Here is a 24,812-nt window from a genome sequence, read left to right on the forward strand (position 1 = left end):
GTCCCCCGATGCTCTTATGTATTAAGAATGGAATTTTTTTTTTTTTTCAGAATTTTAGCCAAAACATTGAAAGAAGGTGATAGAATGATGGGGCAGCAAGTGGCCAGGTAATTATTTCCATTTGTCCCAGTGCTTGGAAAATATGTCTCCTCTTTACCTCCTGCTGCATCCTGTCTCTGTCCATCACTCCTACAATTTCTTCAGCCTGTGTGGGTCACTCACTGTGTGATCTTAGAATCAACTTGGGAAATCCTGTTCTCTTCCTGACTAGCTGGAAAGGAGGGAAGGGTGTGAAATTGTCATTTTTTCAGCTTCACTTTGCCATCCTTACTTTTAATCACTAAAAAATAAAATAAAATAAAAAATAAAAATTTCATCCAGGTCATGATTATTGTAAAAATTCAAACAAAACAAAAATTTTTATCTTGGAAATTGAAAGTTCCCCCATCATCTGAACCTTAAAGACAACTATTGATAATATATTATTATTTCAAAAATTGTGGGCCAGCACGTTGGCTCACGCTTGTAATCCCAGCACTTTGGGAGGCCAAGGCGGGTGGATCACCTGAGGTCGGGAGTTCAAAACCAGCCTGGCTAACATGGCAAAACCCCGTCTCCACTAAAAATACAAAAATTAGCTGGGCACAGTGGTAGGCGCTTGTAATCCCAGCTACTTGGGAAGCTGAGGCAGGAGAATCGCTTGAACCAAGGAGGTGGAGGTTGCAGTGAGCAGAGATCGCACCATTGCACTCCAGCCTTGGGCAACAGAGCAAGACTCTGTCTCAAAAAAAAAAAAAAAAATTATTCATGTTTTCTGTATTTTATAGTTTAATTTTTTACGATAAAAATTTTGAGTCATTTAGTTTTTATATTGGAATAATGAGTGGGGCCAGGTTCAGTGGCTCACACCTGTAATTCTAACACTTTGGGAGGTCAAGGTGGATGGATTGCTTGAATTCAAGAGTTCGAGACCACCCTGGGAAACATGGCAAAGCCCTGTCTCTAAAAAAAACCAAGCATCTCATTCTTTATTTTTTTAAATTGTGTGTCTCAATGACTAGCCAGTTATTATAATACCATTTGTAGAAATCTTACATGGATATTTCCTGGGATTTCAATGACCTTACAGATCTATTTAGAGGAAACTGACATCTTTACAATTTCTCTCTCCAAATACAAGGTATGCTTCTCCATTTATTCATTTTGTCTTATATCCTATTAACAGTTTTCTTCATGTAGGTCTTATATGTTTCTTGCTAACAATTAAAGAAATGAACATGTATTTAGGCTTGCTGGATTGGCAAACTATTTTTAAAAATATTATAGTAATGGAGATGATACACTCATACATAGATGGTGGAAGGGAAGTTGGCACAACCTTCTAGAAAGGAATTTGGAAATTTGGCAACATGCAGCAAGAGTTACAAACGTTTTAATACTCTGACCTAGTAATACCATTTATAGAAATCCTGACTAAGGAAACAGTATTGAGCCAAGTGCAGTGGCTCATTCCTATAATCCCAGCGCTTCAGGAGGCCGAGGTGGGTGGATCTGGGAGTTTGAGACCACCCTGGGCAACGTGGTAAACCCCATCTCCAAAAAAATACAAAAAAGTCTGGACACAGTGGCTCACGCCTGTAATGTCAGTAATTTGGGAGGCTGAGGTGGGTGGATCACCTGAGGTCAAGAGTTCTAAATTAGCCTCGGCAACATGGTGAAACCTGGTCTCTACTAAAAGTACAAAAATTAGCTGGGCATGGTGGTGGTCGCCTGTAATCCCAGCTATTCAGGAGGCCAAGGCAGGAGAATTGCTTGAACCTGGGAGGCGGAGGTTGCAGTGAGCTGAGATCACACCATTGCACTCCAGCCTGGGCAATAGATTGAAACTCTTGTCTCAAAAAAAAAAAAAAAAAAAAAAATTGGAGGGCCACGGTGGCTCACGCCTGTAATCCCAGCACTTTGGGAGGCCAAGGCGGGCGGATCACACGGTCAGGAGACCAAGACCATCCTGGCTAACATGGTGAAACCTCGTGTCTACTAAAAATACAAAATATTAACTGGGCGTGGTGGCGGGCGCCTGTAGTCCCAGCTATTCGGGAGGCTGAGGCAGGAGAATTGCTTGAACTCGGGAGTCAGAAGTTGCAGTATGCCGAGAAGGCACCATTGCATTCCAGCCAGATGACAGAGCAAGACTCTGTCTCAAACAATAAACATAAAAAATTAAAAAATACATATAGTACACATTTTAAAATTCACCATTGAGACTGACATAAAATACACCCAAATGTTAGCAGTTGTCTTTGTGCTGTGAGATTAGAACTGATATTTTTATTTTATATGTTTAAAATTTTCTAGAATAAATATGTGTTATATAACTTTATGATCTGGGGACGAAAGATGGTAAAGAAGGATAAAGAGTTGGATGAAGAAAAGGGAATCAGTAAATGAGACAGAAAGGGTGCATCTTAGAGGAGGAGGCAAAAAGCCAGCAGAGATCACTAGTATCCTGGGAACCAATGAGGGGAGACTTTTGGGTGACCCTGTGTTAATAGAGTGGAAAATGGTAGGCCGGGCGCAGTGGCTCACACCTGTAATCCCAGCACTTTGGGAGGCCAAGGTAGGTGAATCACCTGAGGTCAGGATTTCGAGACCAGCCTGGCCAACATGGTGAAACCCCATCCCTACTAAAACGACAAAAATTAGCCTGGTGTGGTGGTAGGCGCCTATAATCCCAGCTACTCAGGAGGCTGAGGCAGGAGAATTGCTTGAACCCAGGAGGTGAAGGTTGCAGTGAGCCGAGATCACACCATTGCACTTCAACCTGGGCGACAAGAGCAAGACTCCATCTTAAAAAAAAAAAAGCATATATATATATATATATATAGAGAGAGAGAGAGAGAGAGAGAGACAGAGACAGAGACAGAGAGAGAGAGACCGGTGGGGGAGAGAGTGGAAAAGTAAAACCAGACAATGATTAAGGAATATCCACTGGATTTTGTGCTCAGGAGATTCTTGCGACCTTAATGGAGTAGTAGGGGTGGAAGGCAGGTTGCAGTGGGTTAGCACATGAATGGAAAGTGAAGAAGTTGGGCTGAAAAAGGAAGATGAAGGAGCAAGGAGATAGGGGAGGGATGGGATTATAAGACAGCAGAGTTGAACATACTTATATGTTGAGTGAAAGGGAGAGTAGAGAGGAAAATCTCAAAGATTCTGGAGAGTGGAAGGCCAAGGGAAAGAGAGCGACACCTGAAGAAGAGAAGGCTAGTGTCCAGGTCACCTTGAGCCAGAGGACAGAGGCCTCTTGCTTAAAAGGAAGAGAAGTGGGTGAGAACAGGCGCTCCTCACCCCATGAGCCACTCCTCAAGTGGCTGGGTAAGTTGAGAGTTCTCTGATGATCCCTATGCCAATGGCTAAGAATTAAGATGGAGGGGGTGGTGGACTATCAGTCGTGGAATATCAACCTCAGTGCCCTTTTTTCAACACTAACCCCACAGCATCCTGACTCCCTTGAAAGGGAAGACATGTCCCATGTCTTAATGCCTTAATGTGCTTTATCTTTCAGAGTTGTGGAAAGTAAAAATGCAGACCTACCAAAAGGAACTATTGTACTGACTTCTCCAGGCTGGACAACACACTCCATTTCTGATGGGAAAGATCTGGAAAAGCTGCTGACAGAGTGGCCAGACACAATACCAGTGTCTTTGGCTCTGGGGACAGTTGGCATGCCAGGGTGAGTTTCATGAATATATTTCATTTGTTTGAATGTCTGACACTCTGGTTTTCCAAAATGGTTTGTTCAGAACTTGGTCAACAGGAAGATATTTGATGCACGATAGGCTCAGGGGCTGATTAGAGAAGATGGCAGGACTAAGCAGGAAGATCAACCTAAGTGTCCATCAATGGGTGAATGGATAAAGAAAACATGGTCTATATACACAGTGGAATACTATTCAGCCTTAAAAAAGAAGAAAATCTTGTCATTTGTGACACCATTGGAGGACTTTATGTTAAGGAAAATAAGCCAGGCACAGAAAGGCAAATACCACATTATTTCACTTAAATGTGGAATCTAAAAAAGTTGAACTCATAGAATTAGAGAGTAGAATGATGGTTACCAGGGGCCGGGAGGCTGAAGGGTTGGGGAGATGTTGGTCAAAGGATACAAAATTTCAGTTAGACCCACCATGCCTGGCATGAACAAATATTTTAGTAATTAATATTTGCTAAAATTAATACCTTCTTACATTCAATTAGTGGACACTAAACAATTGCAGCACTTCTTGTTCTTTTCTGCCTTCCCTGTACCCTCTACGGGTGAGAGCTCTTCCTCTTCCTTCGTTATCCCACCCATCCTTCCCTCTGCACTGTGAACGAGGTGTAGGGGAGGAGAGGTGAAGGCAGACACGAGGAAACTTTGGTTGTTGAGAAGGTAATTTGTAATATATTAGGAGATCCTGACTCCTGAAGGAGAAGGTGATTTATTCACTCGTGTATATTTCTTATTCATCTGATCCAAGCCACTAAGGAGTGCATGTTAATGTACGTTTACTCTAAACAACAGTGGTTCTCAGTGACCGAGGTGGGGAGTCATACATGCCCGTTTCTAAGAATCCTCTGGCAACACATCACCCTTTCAATGAGAATTCCTGTCATTATGAGTCACTGACCAATGGGATGGGTCTTCTTTGCTAATGCCAGAGTTTTCTGGGCCAGTTCACCTAACCCCAAAAGAGAAGCAGAGGTTATACTTTCTGATTGAGTTATTCCACCTGTGACAACCAGCATCCCCCTCTCCCAATATACCTTCTAGATATTTCCAGAGTTGGCTTTCAATTATATATTCTGATCTAAGATACACAAAGCCTTTCCCAAACATTATCTCCTTTTAAAATAAAATGGAGGATGGGCACGGTGGCTCATGCCTGTAATCCCAGCACTTTCGGAAGCCGAGGCAGGAGGATCACCGGGTCAGCAGTTCGAGACCAGCCTGACCAACATGCAGAGACCAACATGTCTCTACTAAAAATACAAAAATTAGCCAGGCATGGTGGCATGTACCTGTAATCTCTGCTACTAAGGAGGCTGAGGCAGGAGAATCACTTGAACCCCGGAGGCGGAGATTGCAGTGGGCCAAGATTGCACCACTGCACTCCAGCCTGGGTGACAGAGCGAGATTCCATCTCAAAAATATAATTTGAAAAAATTGTAAATAAAATAAAATAAAGTAAAATGGAGATAAGATGAAGAAAGCCAAAAGTAAAGAAATCCTTGAGGGAAAATGAATGTTGTACTTTGGACTAAGAAGGACTTAATAGAATCAGTGGTTTGGAGAGCAAATACATGAATACATGTGCTCTTCCAACTTAATTGAAGGAAAAGATGCAAAACTTTGGGGGAATGTTAAATCTGTGGAGTCTGGACAGCTAAAAGACACCCTAGATTTCAAAGTTCAACTTCTCTTTTAATCTATATCAGAAGTGCTAGCATTCTTGAGAGTTGACCCATCCCAGCCAGGTATGGTGGCTCATGCTGGTAATTCCAGCACTTTGGGAGGCTGAGGCAGGAGGATCGTCTTAGGTAAGGAGTTGGAAACCAGGCTGGGCAACATAGTGAGACCTTGTCTTTACAAAATTTCAGAAATTGGCCGGGTGTGGTGGTATGTGCCTGTAGTCCCAGCTACATGGGAGGTTGAGGTGGGAGGATCCATTGAGCCCTAGAGGTTTAGGCTGCAGTGAGTTGTGATTTCACCACTGCACTCCAGCCTGGGCAACAGCGCAAGACCCTGTCTCAAAAAAAATTTTTTTTGTAAAGGGAGTAGTTCTGAATTGCTAGCATTCATAAGAATCACCTAGAGTCTTATTAACATTTGGATTATTTCTGAATCAGTGGGTCTAGGGTGAGGCCTGAGAATCTAAATGTTAAACAAACATTTCAGCCGGGTACGGTGGCCTACACCAGTAATTCCAGCACTTTGGGAGGCACAGGCGGGCAGATCACAAGGTCAGGACTTCGAGACTAGCCTGGCTAACATGGTGAAACCCCGTCTCTACTAAAGACACAAAAAATTAGCTGAGCGTGATGGTACATGCCCGCAATCCCAGCTATTGGGGAAGCTGAGGCAGAAGAATCGTTTGAACCCGGAAGTCAGAGGTTGCAGTGAGGCGAGATCACGCCATTGCACTCCAGCCTGGGCAACAGGGCGAGACTCTGTCTAAAGAAAAAAAAAAAAAAAAAACAATTCAGGTGATTCTGAGACACCTGGTGCTGCCTCGCCATTTTGAAAAACATTGTGTTAAGGGAGATATTTGGATTCTCAGAAAAAGTGCTGCCTGTGCCTGTGCCTGTCACTGCCTTCTATTCAATGCCAGCCTCTCATGGGCCCCAAATATAGTCAGAGGCTGTATAAGCTAACTAATGTCAACATGTAGTTGTTTTTTTTTTTTAATGCAGAAATAACTTTACATGAATTTGTCTGAAATTCTGCAAGTGCCTTAACAATCACTATAATGGGTCCGGATTTTATTGGCTCAGATCCAGGGCTGCAAAAATATAGCTTAACTTGTCCACTACTGAACTTCATTTCTATCTCAACCCCTCCTTTTGGCTGGTGTAATAAGAGAAAACCTCAGTTGAATTCAGTGATTTCTCACATCATTTCAAATATAAAACTCAGGATTTCTCTTTTCTTCTCCCTGGGGTTGTTGCAAAGCTCCAAGGACAATAGAAGTTCAGTGTCAGTAGAAGAGGGACAACAACAATTTCTTGATCTCGATCTGTACTGGTCTTAAGCTGGTCTCCTGCTCAAAGTTACTTCCTTTCTCTAAGTTTTGAGATCTTTTCCCCCCTTCCTTCTTCCCACCCTTCCTTCCCCTTCCTTTTTTACACTTTGAAGGTTTTCTGAGGAATGAAATGGAAATACATGTATACCATCAAATGATCAGCCTCTAAACAAACACAACTCCTAGGTACCCCAAATTCATAATTCACTTTGAATTTGAACTCCTCAAAATTGCCACTGCCAAGGACATCATTGTGAAAGTAGAGGATGCTGAATACCGTCTTCCATGAAATTAGTGAGCACTAAACAATTCCAGCACTTCTGGGTGTTTCCTGCCTGCCCTGTACCCTCTATGGATGAAGGCTCTTCCTCTCTGTTCTCCTCTGTTATCCATCATTCCCTCTGGACTGTGAACCAGGTGTAGGGGAGAAGAGGTGAAGGGAGACACGAGGAAACTTTGGTGGTGAAGAAAGTCTTCAATCCTATCACCTTCCAGACTCGCAATCCAAAGAGGTGTGGTGGTGTCTTCACCCAGTCCCCATCAGTACTGCCAGTGCTGCATCTTTGTATATCCAGTAGCTCTTTTCCTGCAAGCTAACTTTGACATCTCACTTAGGGTAATACGGAGAAATTCTGGAAGGTCTTCCAGACCACTTTGGAGTCATGGAAAGCTCCAGATGCTCCCTGTGACCCTCTCATGCCTAATATCCCACATCGTAGCTATCTGTGGCTATGTCACCATGATAACATAGGGGCTTCTCCCATGAAGCTCATCATCTCCATAGAACTTATATGGGAATGATGCATAGCTCTCTCTTCTTGAATCCCCAAAGTTTGAGAAAGATGATCTATCTTTTGTCCCTGAAATTTGGCCTGTGAATGGACAGGATACAGCCCCTTTCTAGCCAACTCTCCCTTCCCTCCCTAGTTCACATCATCTTATTCCTATCTGAGAGTAGAGATGGAGGAAGTAAAGCAACAGTGACTGGCAATATTTATTTCCTATATTTTTGTCTTTCACTCAGACCTATGGCACTGGGCCATTGAGAAGGCCTACAAGATTTATATAAATGAGTTATAGAAGAAAGAAACAACTCTATTCATATATCCTTAATTTTCTTCCTTTAGCCTGACTGCCTACTTTGGCCTACTTGAAATCTGTGGTGTGAAGGGTGGAGAAACAGTGATGGTTAATGCAGCAGCTGGAGCTGTGGGCTCTGTTGTGGGGCAGATTGCAAAGCTCAAGGTAAATGCCTTTCTCCAGTAACAAGCCTGTATTCTAAACCCACTGGGAATGCAACAGTGAACACAGCAGATCTTCCTTGGCCTCAGGGAATTTATAGTCCAGTGGTCTTCTTTAGAAGTTGGAGATTGAGAAATTGGAAGAATGAGGAAAACTAGACCAAAGATAAGCTGAACATTGTTATTTGATAACATTGTAGACAATCAAGTCAGAAATGGCCTCTGTCTAGAGTAGTGAGTTTATCAGCATTTATCATTTTCATATTTTCTACTGAACATTCTATCGCTACAGCTTAATCTTCTTTCTTCATGATTGTCCTTAGCAACAGAAGAAGGGACTTGAGATCAGCTAACTAAGAGTCATCACTCACGTGGCCCCACTGCAAAGGCTGTTGTACCAGAAAGAAATGAGCATTCAGCCCAGAGCAGTGGGGCCACGGCTTGGGAACTAACTCCTGGCAGTACCTAGGACAAGGAAACATTGGCTCTAATTTAGGCAGATGTCTGCTCAAGGGATCCAATCTGATGGTGAGTGTATAGAGTAGGCAACAACTCAGACACAGTAGGGATTTGTTACTACATAGTGGGAAGGCGATGCGGCTTGACTGATCCTTTGCCCAAGGCTGGGATACAGGATTCAGGACCTAGATCCTAGGGGACAAGTTAGATGGGGTACAGATGAGTACAGGGCTACAACCAATGGCCAAGGGTTTGGACTGGTCTCTGGTGCTAATAGGAGCTTGGAATACAAATATGAGGCTACATAGAAGTTGTAGAATAATTTGTTTAAGTAAGTAAACAAATAGGAATAGATATTAAATTTTATCAAATGCCATTGCAACATTTATCAGGTTCACATCTCAGTGAATGAATTACATTAGTTTTCCAATGTCGAGCCATTCTAACATTTCCAGAATAAGCTTTACCTGTGTATGCTATATTATGGGCTTATACCTTTGGAATTGACTTAACAACATTTAAAAAAGAATTTTTGCATCTATATTCACAAGTGAGTTTGGTTTAAAGTTTACTTTTTGTTCTGGAATTTAGCTAAGCTTGGATTATGCTAAAATTACAAAATGAATTAGGATTATTTCTAAATATTCCAATTTCAAATATCCTATTAAAGCCATAAGGGGCTTTTATCCCGTAAGTTTGATAGAACCTGCGCTTAAACCTATTCTTTTATATTCAACGTTTCTGTCCATTTTATGTGTGTTTCTGTAAAATGCAGCTATTTGCATTTAATTCTTAACCTATCTGAAAGTTTCAGTGTTGTAATAGTTAAATTTAAGCCATTCATATTAATTGTCATAACTGGAATGTTTGGTCATATTTATATTATCTTACTTTGTTTTTCATTTATTGGTTATTTCTTTCTGGGTTCAAGCGATTCTCCTGCCTCAGCCTCCCAAGTAGCTGGAATTACAGGCATGCACCACCACGCCTGGTTACTTTTGTATTTTCAGTAGAGACGGGGTTTCTCCATGTTGGTCAGGCTGGTCTCCAACCCCCGACCTCTGGTGATCCGCCCGCCTCAGCCTCCCAAAGCGCTGGGATTACAGGCATGAGCCACCGCGCCTGGCCCAGAGTCAGCTTTTAACGGTGTTTGGTTAAAAAAGAGGAAGAAAACCAAGTGACTGGACATGGATCATAAGACAAAGGAAAGCTTCTCCTTTGAGCCATGCTTCAGGTTTGGATAACTGGGTGGTATCATTCTCTACAATAATGGATAGAAAATAAGTAAGAAGCAAGGAAAAAAGTATATTCCCTTTTGAACACACTAATTATGAGGGACCTATAGGACATCCAAGTGTGAGGACATCTATAGCTTGTTGGAAATACTGATTTGGAACTCAGGAGAGAACAATGGGTTAGAATTAATAGATAGAATTAATAGATGAATTAATAATCTCCATAAAGGAGGTCATAAGAGTACAAGAGATCATCCTATGATAGTCCATAGTCTTAGAAGGAAAAAGGACCAAGGATGGCTCTCTTGCAATAGTTTCTATGAACCAATATAATCTATAGTCTCATCCTGAAAGTGCTTTTCAGAATGCTTCCTAGCTGCTCTGGGATTAGGAAGCATCTAGTCTGGTGCTTTGGACTAAATCAAAGGGCCTGGTGCCGTGGCTCATGCCTGTAATCCCAGAACTTTAGGAGGTCGAGGCAGGAGGATCACTTGAACCCAGGAGTTCAAGATCAGCCTGGGCAACATAGTGAGACCCTGTCTCTATGAAAATTTAAAACAATATAAGCCAGATGTAGTGGCATGCACCTGTAGTCCCAGCTACTCAGGAGGCTGAGGTGGGAGGATCACTTGAGCTTGAGAGGTCAAGGTTGTAGTGAGCCATGTTTGTGTCACTGCACTGCAGCCCGGGCAACAGAGTGAGACCATGTCTCAAAAAAATATAAACATCTAAAAAATCAAGAAAGGATAAGGGGGCAGTTATCAGGAGGACCGTTTGTGATGTGGGAGTCACAGAGCTGAGACAAAATAATAGTCTGAAGAAGGACCGTACCAAGAGATGGCATACACTGCATTGCAGGAAGAGAAGCCCAGAAACCAAGAACCAAGGAAGTCAAATGCATTGGTTGTTAAACCAGCTGGTGGAGCTATGAACCAAATAAATACAGAAGAGATCTGCTGGGTGGTCAGAAGCAAGCTGAAGCTGAGTTGTAGGATGGTCCAGCGATGAATTTCACCTATGGGATCTTTTGGCCCATTATGGTATTCCTTATATATGTGGCTCAGCACCTAACAGAGTGTTCTTAGGGAACCTAGGCGTGCTGGACCAGGAAAGTAGTGTTGGTCCATGGTCCGTGCTTGTGGCTTATTCATGGTTTTCTTTTTTGTTTTTTGTTTGTTTGTTTGTTTCTATTTAGGGCTGCAAAGTTGTTGCAGCAGCAGGGTCTGATAAAAAGGTTGCCTACCTTCAAAAGCTTGGATTTGATGTTGTCTTTAACTACAAGACAGTAGAGTCTTTGGAAGAAACCTTGAAGAAAGCCTCTCCTGATGGTTACGATTGTTATTTTGATAATGTAAGTACCAACTGGACTTAATATCTGATTTATTAATGGAGTATTATATAACACACGTGTCTCCTACCCCTGGGCCATGGGTGGTTAGTGGTCCATAGCCTATCAGGAACTGGGATGCACAGCAGGAGGTGAGGGGCAGGTGAGCAAGCAAAGCTTCATCTGTGTTTACAGCCCCTCCCCCTCACTCCCATTACTGCCTGAGCTCCGCCTCCTGTCAGACCAGCGGCGGCATTAGATTCCTATAAGAGTGTAAACCCCGTTGTGAACTACGCATGTGAGGGAACTAGGTTGTGTGTTCCTTATGGGGATCGCACCACTTAGGTGCCTGATGACGCCTGATGCCTGATGATCTGTCACTGTCTCCCATCATCCCCAGATGGGACCGTGTAGTTGCAGGAAAACTCACCCACTGATTCTATGTTATGGTGACTTGTATAATTATTTCATTATATATTACATTGTAATAAGAATAGAAATAAAGTGCACAATAAACACAATGTACTTGAATCTTCCCCGAAATCGTCGCCCAACAGTCGGTGGAAAAATTGTCTTCCAATGAAACTGGTTCCTGGTGCCAAAAAGGTTGAGGACCGCTGATACAAGGAAATATATTCCTAGAGTTTGCATTTGGGATACATGAAGAAAGTATATATGCCTTTTTTAAAAAACAGCTTTATTGAGATATCATTCATCTACCATGTAATTCACTCATTTAATGTGTAGAAGTCAATGATTTTTACTATATTGGCAAAATCGCGCAACCAGTTTAAGAATATTTTCATCACCCCCCAAAAAAATGCTACTCATTAGCAGTCACTCTCCATTACCCACCCTCCTCCCCACTAAAAGTGGTCTCTTATGACTGGCTTCTTTCACTTAGCAAAATGTTTTCAAGTTTCATCCATATTGTAGAATTTATCAGTGCTTTATTCCCTTTTTTTGTTTTTTGAGACAGGGTCTCACTCTGTCACCCAGGCTGGAGTGCAGTGGTGTGATCATGGCTCACTACAGCCTCGACCTCCCTGGCTCAAGCAATCCTTCCACCTCAGCCTCCCAAGTAGCTGGGACTATAGGGCTGTGCCACCACACCCAACTAATTTATATATTTTTAGTAGAGGTGGGTTTTTGCCATGTTGCCCAGGCTGGTCTGGAACTCCTGGGCTCAAGGGATCCTCCCACCTCAGCCTCCGAAAGTGCTGGGATTACAGGTGTGAGCCACCACACCCAGCCTGATGGGTATCAGCTTGTACTTTCTGGCTATGATGTATAATGTTACTATGAAAATTCATGCAGAGGTTTTTGTGTGGATGTTTTCATTTCTTTTAAGTATATACCTATGAGTAAAATTGCTGGGTCATATGATAACTTCATGTTTAACATTTTGAGGAGCTGTCAAACTGTTTTGCAAGGTGGCTACACTACTTTACATTCCCACCAGCAGTGTATGAGGGTTCCACCTTCTCTACAAACTCACCAACACTTGCTATTGTCTGTCTTTTTTTATTATAACCATCCTAGTGGGTTCAAAGTGATATTTCATTGTGATTTGATTTTGACTTGCATTTCCCTATGGCTAACAATATTGAGGATCTTTCACTGTATGTATTTGCCATTTTTATATCTTCTTTGGAGAAATGTCAGGTCAAAATCTTTGCCCATTTTTCAGTTAGGTTATTTGTGAGGTTGTAAGAGTTTTGTTTTTGTGTTTGTTTGTTTTCGAGACAGAGATTTTTGCTCTGTCACCCAGGATGGAGTGCAGTGGCGCAATCTTGGCTCACTGCAACCTCTGCCACCTGGGTTCAAGTGATTCTCCTGCCTCAGCCTCCTGAGTAGCTGGAATTACAAGCATGAGCCACCACACCCGGCTCATTTTTGTATTTTCAATAGAGATGGAGTTTCGTCATGTTAGCCAGGCTGGTCTCGAACTCCTGACCTCGGGTGATCCACCTGCCTTGGCCTCCCAAAGCGCTGGGATTACAGGCATGAGCCACCACGTCTGGCCAAGAGTTCTGTACATCTTACAAGTCCCTTATTAGATTCAGTGGATTTTCATTATTCGCAATATTTATGTTCTATAAGGTCACCACCAAAGCTGAACCATTGCTTCTAGGGGAAATATGTACGTGTATGTACATATCTCACATAGACTATAATCTTAAATCCTTAAAACAACTCATCCCAGTAGCTTTTATTTTATGCAAGACCAAAGGAGGTTCAATTTTATTTTATGGTTTTATTTTATGAAGGACAAAAGGCCTGTGGCCACCCCACTAGCTAATACCCCCAGAGTTGGGATTCATACCCCATCCAACTCTTCCCAGAACCAGAGCCTCTTGAACTATGCTGCAGTGGCCTCATCCTCTGGTCTTCTCTGTGTAACAGTTGAAACAAGAAGGCAGAGCATGGCCTCATTCAGCCTCAGAGAATATCTGCATCTTTTTTTCTGCTCCGTGTATGCCTGCAAGTGACCAGGGAAAGCTTAGTGAGTACTGATTTGAGGTTACAAATACAATTTTAGCAAGTAGTTCACAATATGCAAATATGAAATCCACTAATAATGAGGACCAACTCTGTATGGCTTGCAAATATTTTCTCCTATTCAGTGAATTGCCTTTAACCTTCTTTCTGTTTTTGTTTTTGCCCTTTGTTTGTTTGTTTGTTTTGAGACTAGGTCTCACTCTGTCTCCCAAGCTGGAGTGCAGTGTGTGATCACAGTTCACTGCAGCCTTGACCTCCCAGGTTCAAGCGATCCTCCTGCCTCAGCCTCCCAAGTAGCTGGGACCACAGATATGCACTATCATACCCAGCTAATTTTTAATTTTTTTTTTTTTTTTGTAAAGGTGGAGTCTCACTATGTCGCCCAGGCTGGCTTTCACTTTCTTGATGGTATTCTTTGAAGCATGAAAAGTTTTAAATTTTGATGAGGCCCAATTAATCTATTTTTCTTTTGTTCCTTGAGCTTTTGGTGTCATGCCTAAGAAGGCTTTTCCTTTCTCAGAGCCATGAAGATTTATTCCTGTGTTTTCTTCTAAGAGTTTTATAGTTTTAGCTCCTATATTCAGGTCTACCATGCATTTGAAGTTAATTTTTGTGTGTAGTATAAGGAAGAGGCCCAACTGCATTATTTTCCATGTGGAAATCCAGTTGTTGGGCACCGTTTGTTGAAAGGACTATTTTTCCTCTGTTGAACTGCTTTAGTACTTCTGTGTAAAAACCAATTGATCATAAATGTGAGGGTTCATTTTTGGACTCGTGATTCAGTTACATTGATCTATATTTCTATTCTCACCCTATCTTAATTAAATTAGCTTTGTATTAAGTTTTCAAATTGAAAAATGCCAGTCTTCCAGCTTTGTTCTTTATACACCTTTTGAGTATTTTTACATACCTTTAAATTATAAGACAATGACGTTATTGGACTGATCAGAGAACCTCAATATATAATAAAGTAAAATGTATAAGTTATAAAAGGTATGGTCTTAGAGTCAAATGAAAATGCCTGTTTATTTATTTTTTGTTTTTTTCTTGAGATGGAGTCTTGCTCTGTTGCCCAGGCTGGAGTACAGTAGTGTGATCTCAGCTCACTGCAACCTCTGCCTCCCGGGTTCAAGCAATTCTCCTGCCTCAGCCTCCCAAGCAGCTGGGATTAAGGGTAGCCCACAACCATGCCCTTCTAATTTTTTGTATCTTCAGTAGAGACAGGGTTTTACCATATTGGCCAGGCTGGTCTTGAACTCCTGATCTCAGGCGATCCACCCGCCTCAGGCGATCCACCCGCCAAAGTGTTGGGATTACAGGTGTGAGCCACCACGCCCGGCCGAAAATGCCTGTTTCTAATGTCTTTTTCTCATTGCAACCTTCTGCACAGTTGGGCTCATTCAATCAGTTTTGTTGCTGCTAAAACGAGTATTTTAAAATAATGATTGTGACTCAATGATTTTCCTGAATCTCTAGTATTTAGACGATTTAACGTTTTGTCTTTGGTTTTGTATTTCCTGTCTCTTTAGGTAGGTGGAGAGTTTTCAAACACTGTTATCGGCCAGATGAAGAAATTTGGAAGGATTGCCATATGTGGAGCCATCTCTACATATAACAGAACCGGCCCACTTCCCCCAGGTAATGAGCACATGCACACGATCCCACATGTCACAAGGCTGGACAAGGAGAAAATTCACAGATATGCCATAGGCCAGTGACTCTGAAATTATTAGAAAGATTTTCATATATTCTTTTTTCTTTTAAGATAGAGTCTCACTTTGAGAGAGCTCAGGAGTTTGAGACCATCCTGGGCAACATGGCAAAATGCCATCTCTACAAAAAAATACAAAACTAAGCCGGGTGTGGTGGTGTGCACCTGTAGTCCCAGCTACTCAAGAGGCTGAAGTGGGAGGATTGCCTGAGCCTGGGAGGCTGAGGCTGCAATGAGCCGTGTTCGTGCCACTGCACTGCAGCCTGGGTGACAAAGTGATAGCCTGTCTCAAAATAATAATAATAACAACAACAATTTCATGTATTTTGGGCTAAATCAGCTTGTATCAGATTTTTATATAGAGAAATAGCAGGATCTACAAATATAGAAGAAACAGTTATTAAAAGTTTTAGTTTTTAACCTATCATTTAATGCAAAGTTGTAAAAAGACAGTGATGATTTGATTTAGAAACAGAACACCTTGGTCTGGCTGGTAAAATATTCAGGGTCCTCTGGATATGAGAGACATTGCTGGAGGTGCGAGAGGAATAAAGGGTGACTTGCTGTGGGTGAAGGGAAGGGCAGGTTGCCATGTCCTTCAGAAATCTTGGGCAGTGCTTCTTGGAGCAGTAGGGCACCTTGGCCTCAGCAGGCTGACAATTGCCACTAAACAGGAAGGCGGCAGCAGCTTCCCTCCATTCCTCGAGTGTCCTTGTTTTATTTCTCTGGTGCCCTGCCATGTACTCCATTCCCCACTCCCTACTCTCTTATGCTGAAACCACGCCCCTCCCACTCCACACTCTGAGGTCCAAACGCAGTATCAACCAGAGAACCATATTCATTAAATCCCTGTCCCGTGAGATGCCTTGTACAGGCCTCTCGTTTTACAGGTGGGGAGATGAATGGCCGAGAGGACCAGAGACTCTTTAACTCCTATTGGCAACAGACTCAAAACAAAGACCAGTCTTCTAAGCGCCTCATTTAGAGTCTGTTTCTGCTACGATAATCCTGTGCTATTAAGAGAGATCACAAATTACCTGTGATCACCCCCAAAAAAGGAGAAAGAAGGAAGAAAGGAATCTTCCAGACTCTAATGAGGATCCAGGCAACCATAAATCAATTGGTTATTTATTCTATGATGAGCTTGACTAAAGGGAATGAAACTTTATAGCCCCGCTAGTTAACCGTCCCACAACCGTATGGAGATGGGGGCTACAGAGGAAGGGGCTGACAAAGGGCAACTTGTTGACTCCCTCTTAGGCTGTGAAAAATTAAAACCATTACCAGAAGGAAACTCCAGATTTACTTGGCAATCTTACTGTTAGGGACTTTTTTTCCCCCTGTAATTTTCTAACTGGTGCTAAGCTGGAATCATGGGAAACTGTCTGCCTGCCAACTGAGCAAAGCTGCAGGAGGCCTTTTCTTAACCACAGTCCAATTAGGAAGAGCCAGCTATTTTGGATACAGTAACTCGACCTAGTCTTTTTAGCAATTAGTCTTTGGAAAGCTCAGCTGCTCAAACAGGACGTTGAGATGTCAGCTGGCCTTGTCCATTCCATTTTAATCAGATGGAATTCTGCCCTGCCACAGATTCCCAGAAATTCTAACATATTCCAGTGTTAGGATAGGTGAGAGGCAAGCAATGATTTCCTCCATGTTTAATGCCACATTTGCCTTTTTGTTCTCAGTAAGAAAACAAAAACCGACATTCTCATCAACATGCATAAACCCAGAAACAGCATTTCACTTTCATTTTGCTTTTTCGTTTATTGGTTTGTTTGTTTGAGACAAGGTCTCACTCTGTTTCCCAGACTGGAGTTTTTGTTTGTTTTTTGAGACAAGGTCTCCCTTTGTTACCCAGCCTGGAGTGCAGTGGCACAAACATGACTCACAGCAGCCTCCACCTCCCAGGCTCGAGTGATCCTCCCATCTCAGCCTCCCAAGTAGCTGAGATTACAGACATGTGCCACCATACCTGGATAATTGTTTTTTGTTTTGTTTTGAGACAGAGTCTCACTCTGTCACCCAGGCTGGAGTGCAATGGCGCGATCTCGGCTCACTGCAACCTCTGCCTCCCGCGTTCAAGTGATTCTCCTGCCTCAGCCTCCCGACTAGCTGGGATTACAGGCACACATCACCACGCCTGAATAATTTTTTGTATTTTTAGTAGAGACAGGGTTTCACCGTGTTAGCCAGGATGGTCTTGATCTCCTGACCTTGTGATCCACTCCCTTAGGTCTCCCTAAGTGCTGGAATTACAGGCGTGAACCACCGCTCCTGGCCAATCGTTATTTTTGTTAGAAGCGATGAGGTCTTTCTGTGTTGCCCAAGCTGGTCTTGAACACCTGAACTCAAGTGATCCTCCCACCTTGCCTCCCAAAGTGCTGGTATTAAAGGCATGAGCCACCATGCCCAGCCCACTTTCATTTAAGATGAGGAAGTGAGAGTTCCAATCGCTCACTCACAAAGAATAGTTGACGTGGGTCTTCTGAAGAAACACTCTTTCTGTCTCATTCTCTTGCATTAGTTTCTTTTGGTTCAGGACAAAGCTTCATATTTCCAACTGCTAATGTTACTTTCCTCAAAGTAGTGAGTGGGAACTTTAGGCTGAGTGGTGCCAGTGGTCAAAGATGCTGAAGCTAGATTCCACCACTCGTCTTAGCACCGCTGGCTCTGATATTCCCTAGGCATCTTCGCCTGACTTCCTGAACTTGAAAGCCTATGCTCAGGTGTCATTCTCTCAGTTTCTAGTCAATTAGGACACTTGGGAAAATCAACTAGGCAACCAAAAAACTTCTTTCTCACACACAGAAGGGGAGTACCTTCTTTACAGGCAGCAGGAGAGCTGTGTGCTATTTCTGGGGTGCTGGTTCTCAAAGTGTGGGCCAAGGACCAGCAGCATCACCATCTCCTGGGAGCTTATTAGAAATACCAATTCTTAGCCAGGTGCAGTGGCTCATGCCTGTAATCCCAATACTTTGGGAGGCCGAGGCAGGAGAATTGCTTGTCCCAGGAGTTTCAAACCAGGTCGAGTGAGACCTCATCTCTGACCAAAAAAAAAAAACCAAACAAACAAAAAACCTAAAAAATTTCTTTTTTTTCTTTTTCAAACTGAGTCTCGCTCCGTCACCCAGGCTGGAGTGCAGTGGTACAATCTCAGCTCACTGCAGTCCCCTCCCAGCTACAAGCGATTCTCCTGCCTCAGCCTCCTGAGTCGCTGGGATTACAGGCATGTGCCACCACGCCCAGCTAATTTTTGTATTTTAGTAGAGACACGGTTTCACCATGTTGGCCAGGCTGGTCTCAAACTCCTGACCTCAAGTGATCTGCCTGCCTCGGCCTCCCAAAATGCTGGATTATAGGCATGAGCCATGCACCCGACCCCACACACTTATTCTTGGAGGTCTGGAGGTTAAAAGTAAAGTGGGTTGGCAGGGCTGCATTCCTTCTGAAGACACTGGAGGAGAATCTGTTTCTTTGCCTTTTCAAGCTTCTAGCAGCTGCCTGTATTTCTCGGCATGTGGCCCCTTCCTCTGTCTTCAAAGCCAGTGGCATGGGATCTTCCTTCTCCTCCTCTCTCTCATCTCTGCTTCTATCACCCCATATTCCGTTCCTGACTATAACCTTCCTGTGTCCCTCATTCCCTTACAAAGACCTTTGCTATTATATTGGGTCCATCTTTATAGTGCAGAATAATCTTCCCATTTCAAGGTTCTTTTTTTATTTTTATTTTTCTGAAGCAGAGTCTCATACAGTCACCCAGCCTGGAGTGCAGTGGCACAATCTTGGCTCACTGCAACCTCCACCTCTCAGGTTCAAGCAGTTCTCCTGCCTTAGCCTCCCAAGTAGCTGGGATTATTGGCACCCACCACCATGCCCAGATTTTTTAATTTTTTTAATTTTTTTTAATTTTTAGTAGAGATGTGGGTTTCACTATGTTGGCCAGGCTGGTCTCGAACTCCTAACCTTGTGGATCTGCCCGCCTTGGCCTCCTAAAGTGCTGGGATTACAGGCGTGAGCCACTGCGTCCCCACTAAGGTTCTTAATCATATCTGCAAAGTCCTTTATGCCACGTAAGGTAACAGGTTCTGGGGTTTTTGGATATGAACATCTTTGGAGCCATTATTCTGCCTGCTGCAGAGTGCATGTTGATGGGCCAGCAGTCACGTGGATCAGAAAGGAGGAAACAGAATGAGAGAAGCACCAGGAAACTCCAAGCACCAAGTGTAGTGACAGTGACCTGTACTACTTGTTTCACTGCAACCACCTCCCTGGATCCTGCCGCCCAAATGTGCCCTTCTCTTCACAGGTCCACCCCCAGAGATTGTTATCTTTCAGGAGCTTCACATACAAGGCTTTGTCGTCTACCGCTGGCAAGGAGATGTCCGCCAAAAAGCTCTGAAGGACTTGCTGAAATGGGTCTCAGAGGTAAGGAGCTCCGGAGCCACCCCTTCCAATTGTACACTAGGTCCCATTCCCTTTTGCCTCTCAAGTCTTTTGTTCCAGCAATTCTTCCCTCTCTCTGCTGCAACATCAGTTTTTCCCTATTCGGTCCTTGTGCTTAGAATATAAATATTCTTACTTTTCCCATCTTTGAAAGGAAAACAAAACAACCCTCTCTAAAGTTCATTTCCACTGCAAATGCAGATCCATTTCCCTTCTCTCTCTTTTGTAACAAAATACCTGGAAGTGCTGTCTACACTCACTGTCTGCCGTTCCTCTCTTTCCATTCTTCCTGAAACCCACATATCAGGCTTTTCAGAGTCTCACTCTGTTGCCCAGGCTGGAGTACAGTGGTGCAATCTCGGCTCACTGCAACCTCTGCCTCCGGGGTTCCAGCAATTCTCATGCCTCAGCCTCCCGAGTAGCTGGGACTACACGTGTGTACCACCACGCCCAGCTAACTTTTTGTATTTTTAGTAGAGACAGGTTTTCATCATGTTGGCCAGGCTGGTCTCAAGTGATGTGCCCTCCTCAGCCTACCAAAGTGCTGGGATTACAGATGTGAGCCACCACACCTGGCCAAAATTAACTTTTGTCAAGGTCACAGGGGACCCTTACATAGTGAAGTCCACTGGTTGATTCTTAGCCTCTTGGCTATGGGAAATATTTAATAGTGATCATTCTCTCCTTGATATGCTTTCTTCCCTTGGTTTCCCTTAACTCTTGGTTTTCCTCACTGATTGGTCCTCCTCAGACTCCTGCTCGCTTTTCTTTTCTCCAAATAAATATTAGAGTGCCCCAGGTCTTGGTCATTGGGCCTTTTCTCTTGTCTATCCACACTCGAGCTGTCCCTTAGTTAGCTCATCTGGGCTCAGTATGCTGAGAGCTCCCAGCTCTATCTCCAGCCTGGCTCTCCTCTTAACTCTAGATTAGTATGTCCACCTGGATGCCTGATACACATCTCTGACATAACATCTTGAAAGCTAAATATGTTTTGATCTTTCCTACTCTACATGCTCCATATTCAGACTTTACTATCTCAGTTATAACAATTCTATACTTCTAGTTTCTGAATCCAAAAACCTTGGAGTCATCTTTGATGTCTTTCTCTCGTACCCATGTCTAATCTCTAAGGAGATTCTGGTGGTTCTATCTTCAAAATTATATCAGAATCTGAACACTTCTCCCACCTCCCTGCTACCACCCTGGTCCAGGAACTGTGCCATCTAGCCTGGATGTTTGTAGTGTATCGGGGGAACCCGCCCCCAATATTTCAATGTAGGTTCTTTCTATTTTTCATAAGTGTCGGCTGGCTGAGAAATAAAGAGAAGGAGTACAAAGAGAGGAATTTTACAGCTGGGCTGCTGGGACAAAGAGAGGAATTTTACAGCTGGGCCGCTGGGGGTGACATCACATATGGGTAGGACTGTGATGCCCACCTGAACTGCAAAACCAGCAAGTTTTTATTAAGGATTTTAAAAGGAAAAAGGGTGTATGAACAGGGAGTAGGTCACAAAGATTACATGCTTCAAAGTGCAAAAGGCAGAACAAAGATCACATGCTTCTGAGGATACAGGACAAGGACAAAATCAGAACTACTGATAAGGGTCTATGTTCAGCTGTGCACGTATTATCTTGATAAACATCTTAAACAACAGAAAACAGGGTTCAAGAGCAGAGAACCGGTCTGACCACAAATTTACCAGGGCGGATTTTTTTCCCCACCCCAATAAGCCTGAGGGTACTGCAGGAGACCAGGGCATATTTCAGTCCTTATCTCAACTGCATAAGACAGACACTCCAGAGCGGCCGTTTATAGACCTCCCCCCAGTAATGCATTCCTTCCCCAGGGTATTAATTATTAATATTCCTTACTAGGAAAACAGTTTAGCAATATCTTCCCTATTTGCATATCCGTTTATAGGCTCTCTGCAAGAAGAAAAGTATGGCTCTATTTTGCCCAACTCCGCAGGCAGTCAGACCTTATGGTTGTCTTCCCTTGTTCCCTGAAAACCACTGTTACTCTGTTCTTTTTCAAGGTGCACTGGTTTCATATTGTTCAAACACACATGTTTTGCAATCGATTTATACAGTTAACACAATTATCACAGTGGTCCTGAGGTGATGTACATCCTCAGCTTACAAAGTTAACAGGATTAACAAATTAAAGTGAGACAGGCGTAAGAAATTATAAAAGTATTAATTTGGGAACTGATAAATGTCCATATTAAAATGAAATGTTTACAATTTATGTTCCTCTGCCATGGCTCCAGTCGGATCCTCCGTTTGGGGTCCCTGACTTCCCACAGCAGTAGTGGACTCTATCTGGACTCCCATCTTCACACCCCTATAGACAATTCCCAATGTGATGGCCATAGCAATCTGTTAAGGCACGAATGAAATCCTGCCGTTCTTATGATCTAAACCATGCAAAGCTCTGCATTTCACTTAGCGTAAACCAAAGTGCGAATATTCAGCAAGCTTACACAAAATCTGACCCCTGATATCTCTCTGATTTCATTTCTTAGTATTCACCGCCTTGTTTACTTCTCCCAGTCTCCTCCACCACTCCACCGCTCTGTAACTGCTTGCTGAACTCTCTCACATCCTGCAAGTCTTTGCTAAAAAGTGCCTTCTGGACCAGCATGGTGGCTCACACCTATAAACCCAACATTTTGGGAGGCCAAAGCAAGCGGATCATAAGGCAAAGAGATCGAGACCATCCTGACCAACATGGTGAAACCCCGTCTCTACTAAAAATACACAAATTAGCCGGGCATGGTGGCATGCACCTATAGTCCCAGCTACTCGGGAGGCTGAGGCAGGAGAATCACTTGAACCTGGGAGGCGGAGGTTGCAGTGAGTCGAGATTGTGCCACTGCACTCCAGCCCAGTGACAGAGCGCAACTCTGCCTCAAAAACAAAAAAACAAACAACAAAAAAGGGAGTGCCTTCTGGGTGAGGCAACTTTTTAAATGACCCTATTATAAGTTGCATTCCCACTTCATTCTTGATCCTCCATATCCCACAGCCCCTGTTTTTTTGGGTTTTTTTTTTTTTTTTATTTTTTTGACGGGGTCTCACTCAGACACCCAGACTGGAGTGCAGTGCCATGATCATGGCTCACTGCAGCCTTCACCCAGGCTCAGGTGATTCTCCCACCTCAACCTCCTGAGTAGCTGGGACAACAGTCATGTGCCGCCACACCTGGCTAACTTTTTTGTATTTTTCATAGAGATGGGCTTTCACCATGTTGCCCAAGCTCCTATCCTACTTTTATCCATAGCAATTAATCATCTTTTATATAATATATACTATAATTCACTTATTCATTTATATTTATTGCCCATCTCCCTTCTTGAGGATGTAACCTCCATGAAGGCAGCACGTTCATACATTTTGCTTTCTGGTGTATCTCCAGCGCCCAGAAGAGTAGATGAAGTGATGTAGGCACTGGATAAATATTGCTGAATAAATGAATGTTAGAGGGTAGCATACATGTACCATGGCTCTTCCAGGTCCAAAGTAGCAAAGAAGACAATCCGCTAGTCCTGTGCTATGATAATTTTCAAACTTTACACCATGTAAAGTTTTAGTCAACAGAAATCTGAACAATCAAGTTGCATTATTTTAGTTTTACAGGGGAAAAATGATACCGTACTTCCTAATCCCTGGGCAGTGATCATTTCCCAATTCAAAGGAATACATTGCTCCTCCGGCAGCCACTGGAGCTTGGCGCTCTTCCCAGTCTAGCACTTGGAGTGCCGGGCTGGGCTCTCTCCAGGGAGCTGCAAAAAGCTGAATCCAGGTTGTCCCGGTTGGTGAAATCTAATGGAGCCCATCCGTGATCACAGTTGACAACAGGAAACCACTGTGCTGGTGTCCCCAATGCTTCCCTCTAACAAAGTGAAGCTGATCATAGTTAGTTGTGTTTTTGTTTTTTTTTTTTGAGATGGAGTCTCACTCTGTCGCCCAGGCTGGAGTGCAGTGGCGCAATCTTGGCTCACTGCAACCTCTACTTCCTGGGTTCAAGTGATTCTCCCGCCTCAGCCTCCCGAGTAGCCTGGATTACAGGCGCCTGCCACCACTCCTGGCTAACTTTTTGTATTTTTAGTAGAGACGGGGTTTCACCACGTTGGCCAGGCTCATCTCAAACTCCTGACCTCAAGTGATTCTCCTGCCTCAGCCTCCCAAAGTGCTGGAATTACACGCGTGAGCCACGGCGCCCGGCCCTAGTTGGGTTTTAAGTTGTGAGTTGGCCTAATTTCTTTCTCATCCTCCCTTTTTAATCTCATTCCCTATTTTTTAAAATTCACTTTTTATTTTAGAAAAGTTTTAGGCTGGGTGTGGTGGCTCATGCCTATAATCCCAGCACTTTGGGAGGGTGAGGAAGGAGGATTGGTTGAGCTCAGGAGTCCAAGACCAGCCCTGACAACACAATGAGACTCTACAAAAAACAAACAGTAAAAAAATTAGCTGGGTGCAGTGGTGCACACCTGTAGTCCCAGCTACTCGGGAAGCTGAGGTGGGAGGATCACCAGAGTCCAAGAGTTCTAGGGCTGCAGTGAACTCTGAATGCGCCACTGTCCTCTAGCCTTGGCAATAGAGCAACACCCTGTCTCAAAAACAAAAATAAAAATAGAAGTTTTAGATTTATAGGAAAATTGGGAAGATAGTGCAGTGAGCTCCCATATACCCTGCATCCTATACCCTAATTTCCCCTATTAATATTTTCCATTAGTATTTGTATTAGTTTGCTAGGTCTGCCAAAATAAAGCACCACAGACTGGGTGGCTTAAACAACAAATTTATTTTCTCACAGTTCTGGAGGCTAGACGTCCAAGATCAAGGTGTCAGCAGGGTTGTTTCTTTGGAGGCCTCTCTCTTTTCGACTTGTAGATGGCTTCCTTTCCCCGCATCTTCACGTAGCCTTCTCTCTGTGTGTCTGTGTCCTAACCTCCTTATAAGCACACCAGTCATATTGATTAAGGCCCACCTATATGACCTCATTTTACCTTAATTACTTTTTTTTTTTTTTTTTTGAGACGGAGTTGCGTTCTTGTTGCCCAGGCTGGGGTGCCATGGTGTGATCTCCATTCACTGCAACCTCTGCTT

General features: G+C 43.3%; 2 protein-coding genes across 4 annotated transcripts in view; one reads left to right on the forward strand and one right to left on the reverse strand.

Moving 5' to 3' along the window:
• Positions 1 to 24,812, reverse strand: part of GNG10 (G protein subunit gamma 10) — a 484,859-nt gene that overhangs the window by 138,371 nt on the left and 321,676 nt on the right. The gene's annotated exons all lie outside the window — the stretch shown is intronic.
• LOC126937744 (prostaglandin reductase 1) overlaps positions 1 to 24,812 on the forward strand; it is an 81,421-nt gene that overhangs the window by 54,567 nt on the left and 2,042 nt on the right. For 2 of the 3 annotated variants that reach the window (XM_050761447.1, XM_050761449.1), the window contains exons 4-9: positions 51 to 107; positions 3,563 to 3,730; positions 7,907 to 8,024; positions 10,910 to 11,065; positions 15,073 to 15,181; positions 19,564 to 19,682. In XM_050761447.1, the coding sequence (XP_050617404.1) occupies positions 51 to 107; positions 3,563 to 3,730; positions 7,907 to 8,024; positions 10,910 to 11,065; positions 15,073 to 15,181; positions 19,564 to 19,682 (727 nt within the window). The remainder of the gene's footprint in view (positions 1 to 50; positions 108 to 3,562; positions 3,731 to 7,906; positions 8,025 to 10,909; positions 11,066 to 15,072; positions 15,182 to 19,563; positions 19,683 to 24,812) is intronic. The other variant, XM_050761450.1, reaches the window with a different exon arrangement.

Source organism: Macaca thibetana, chromosome 15, assembly GCF_024542745.1.
Source record: "Macaca thibetana thibetana isolate TM-01 chromosome 15, ASM2454274v1, whole genome shotgun sequence".
NCBI lineage: Eukaryota > Metazoa > Chordata > Mammalia > Primates > Cercopithecidae > Macaca > Macaca thibetana.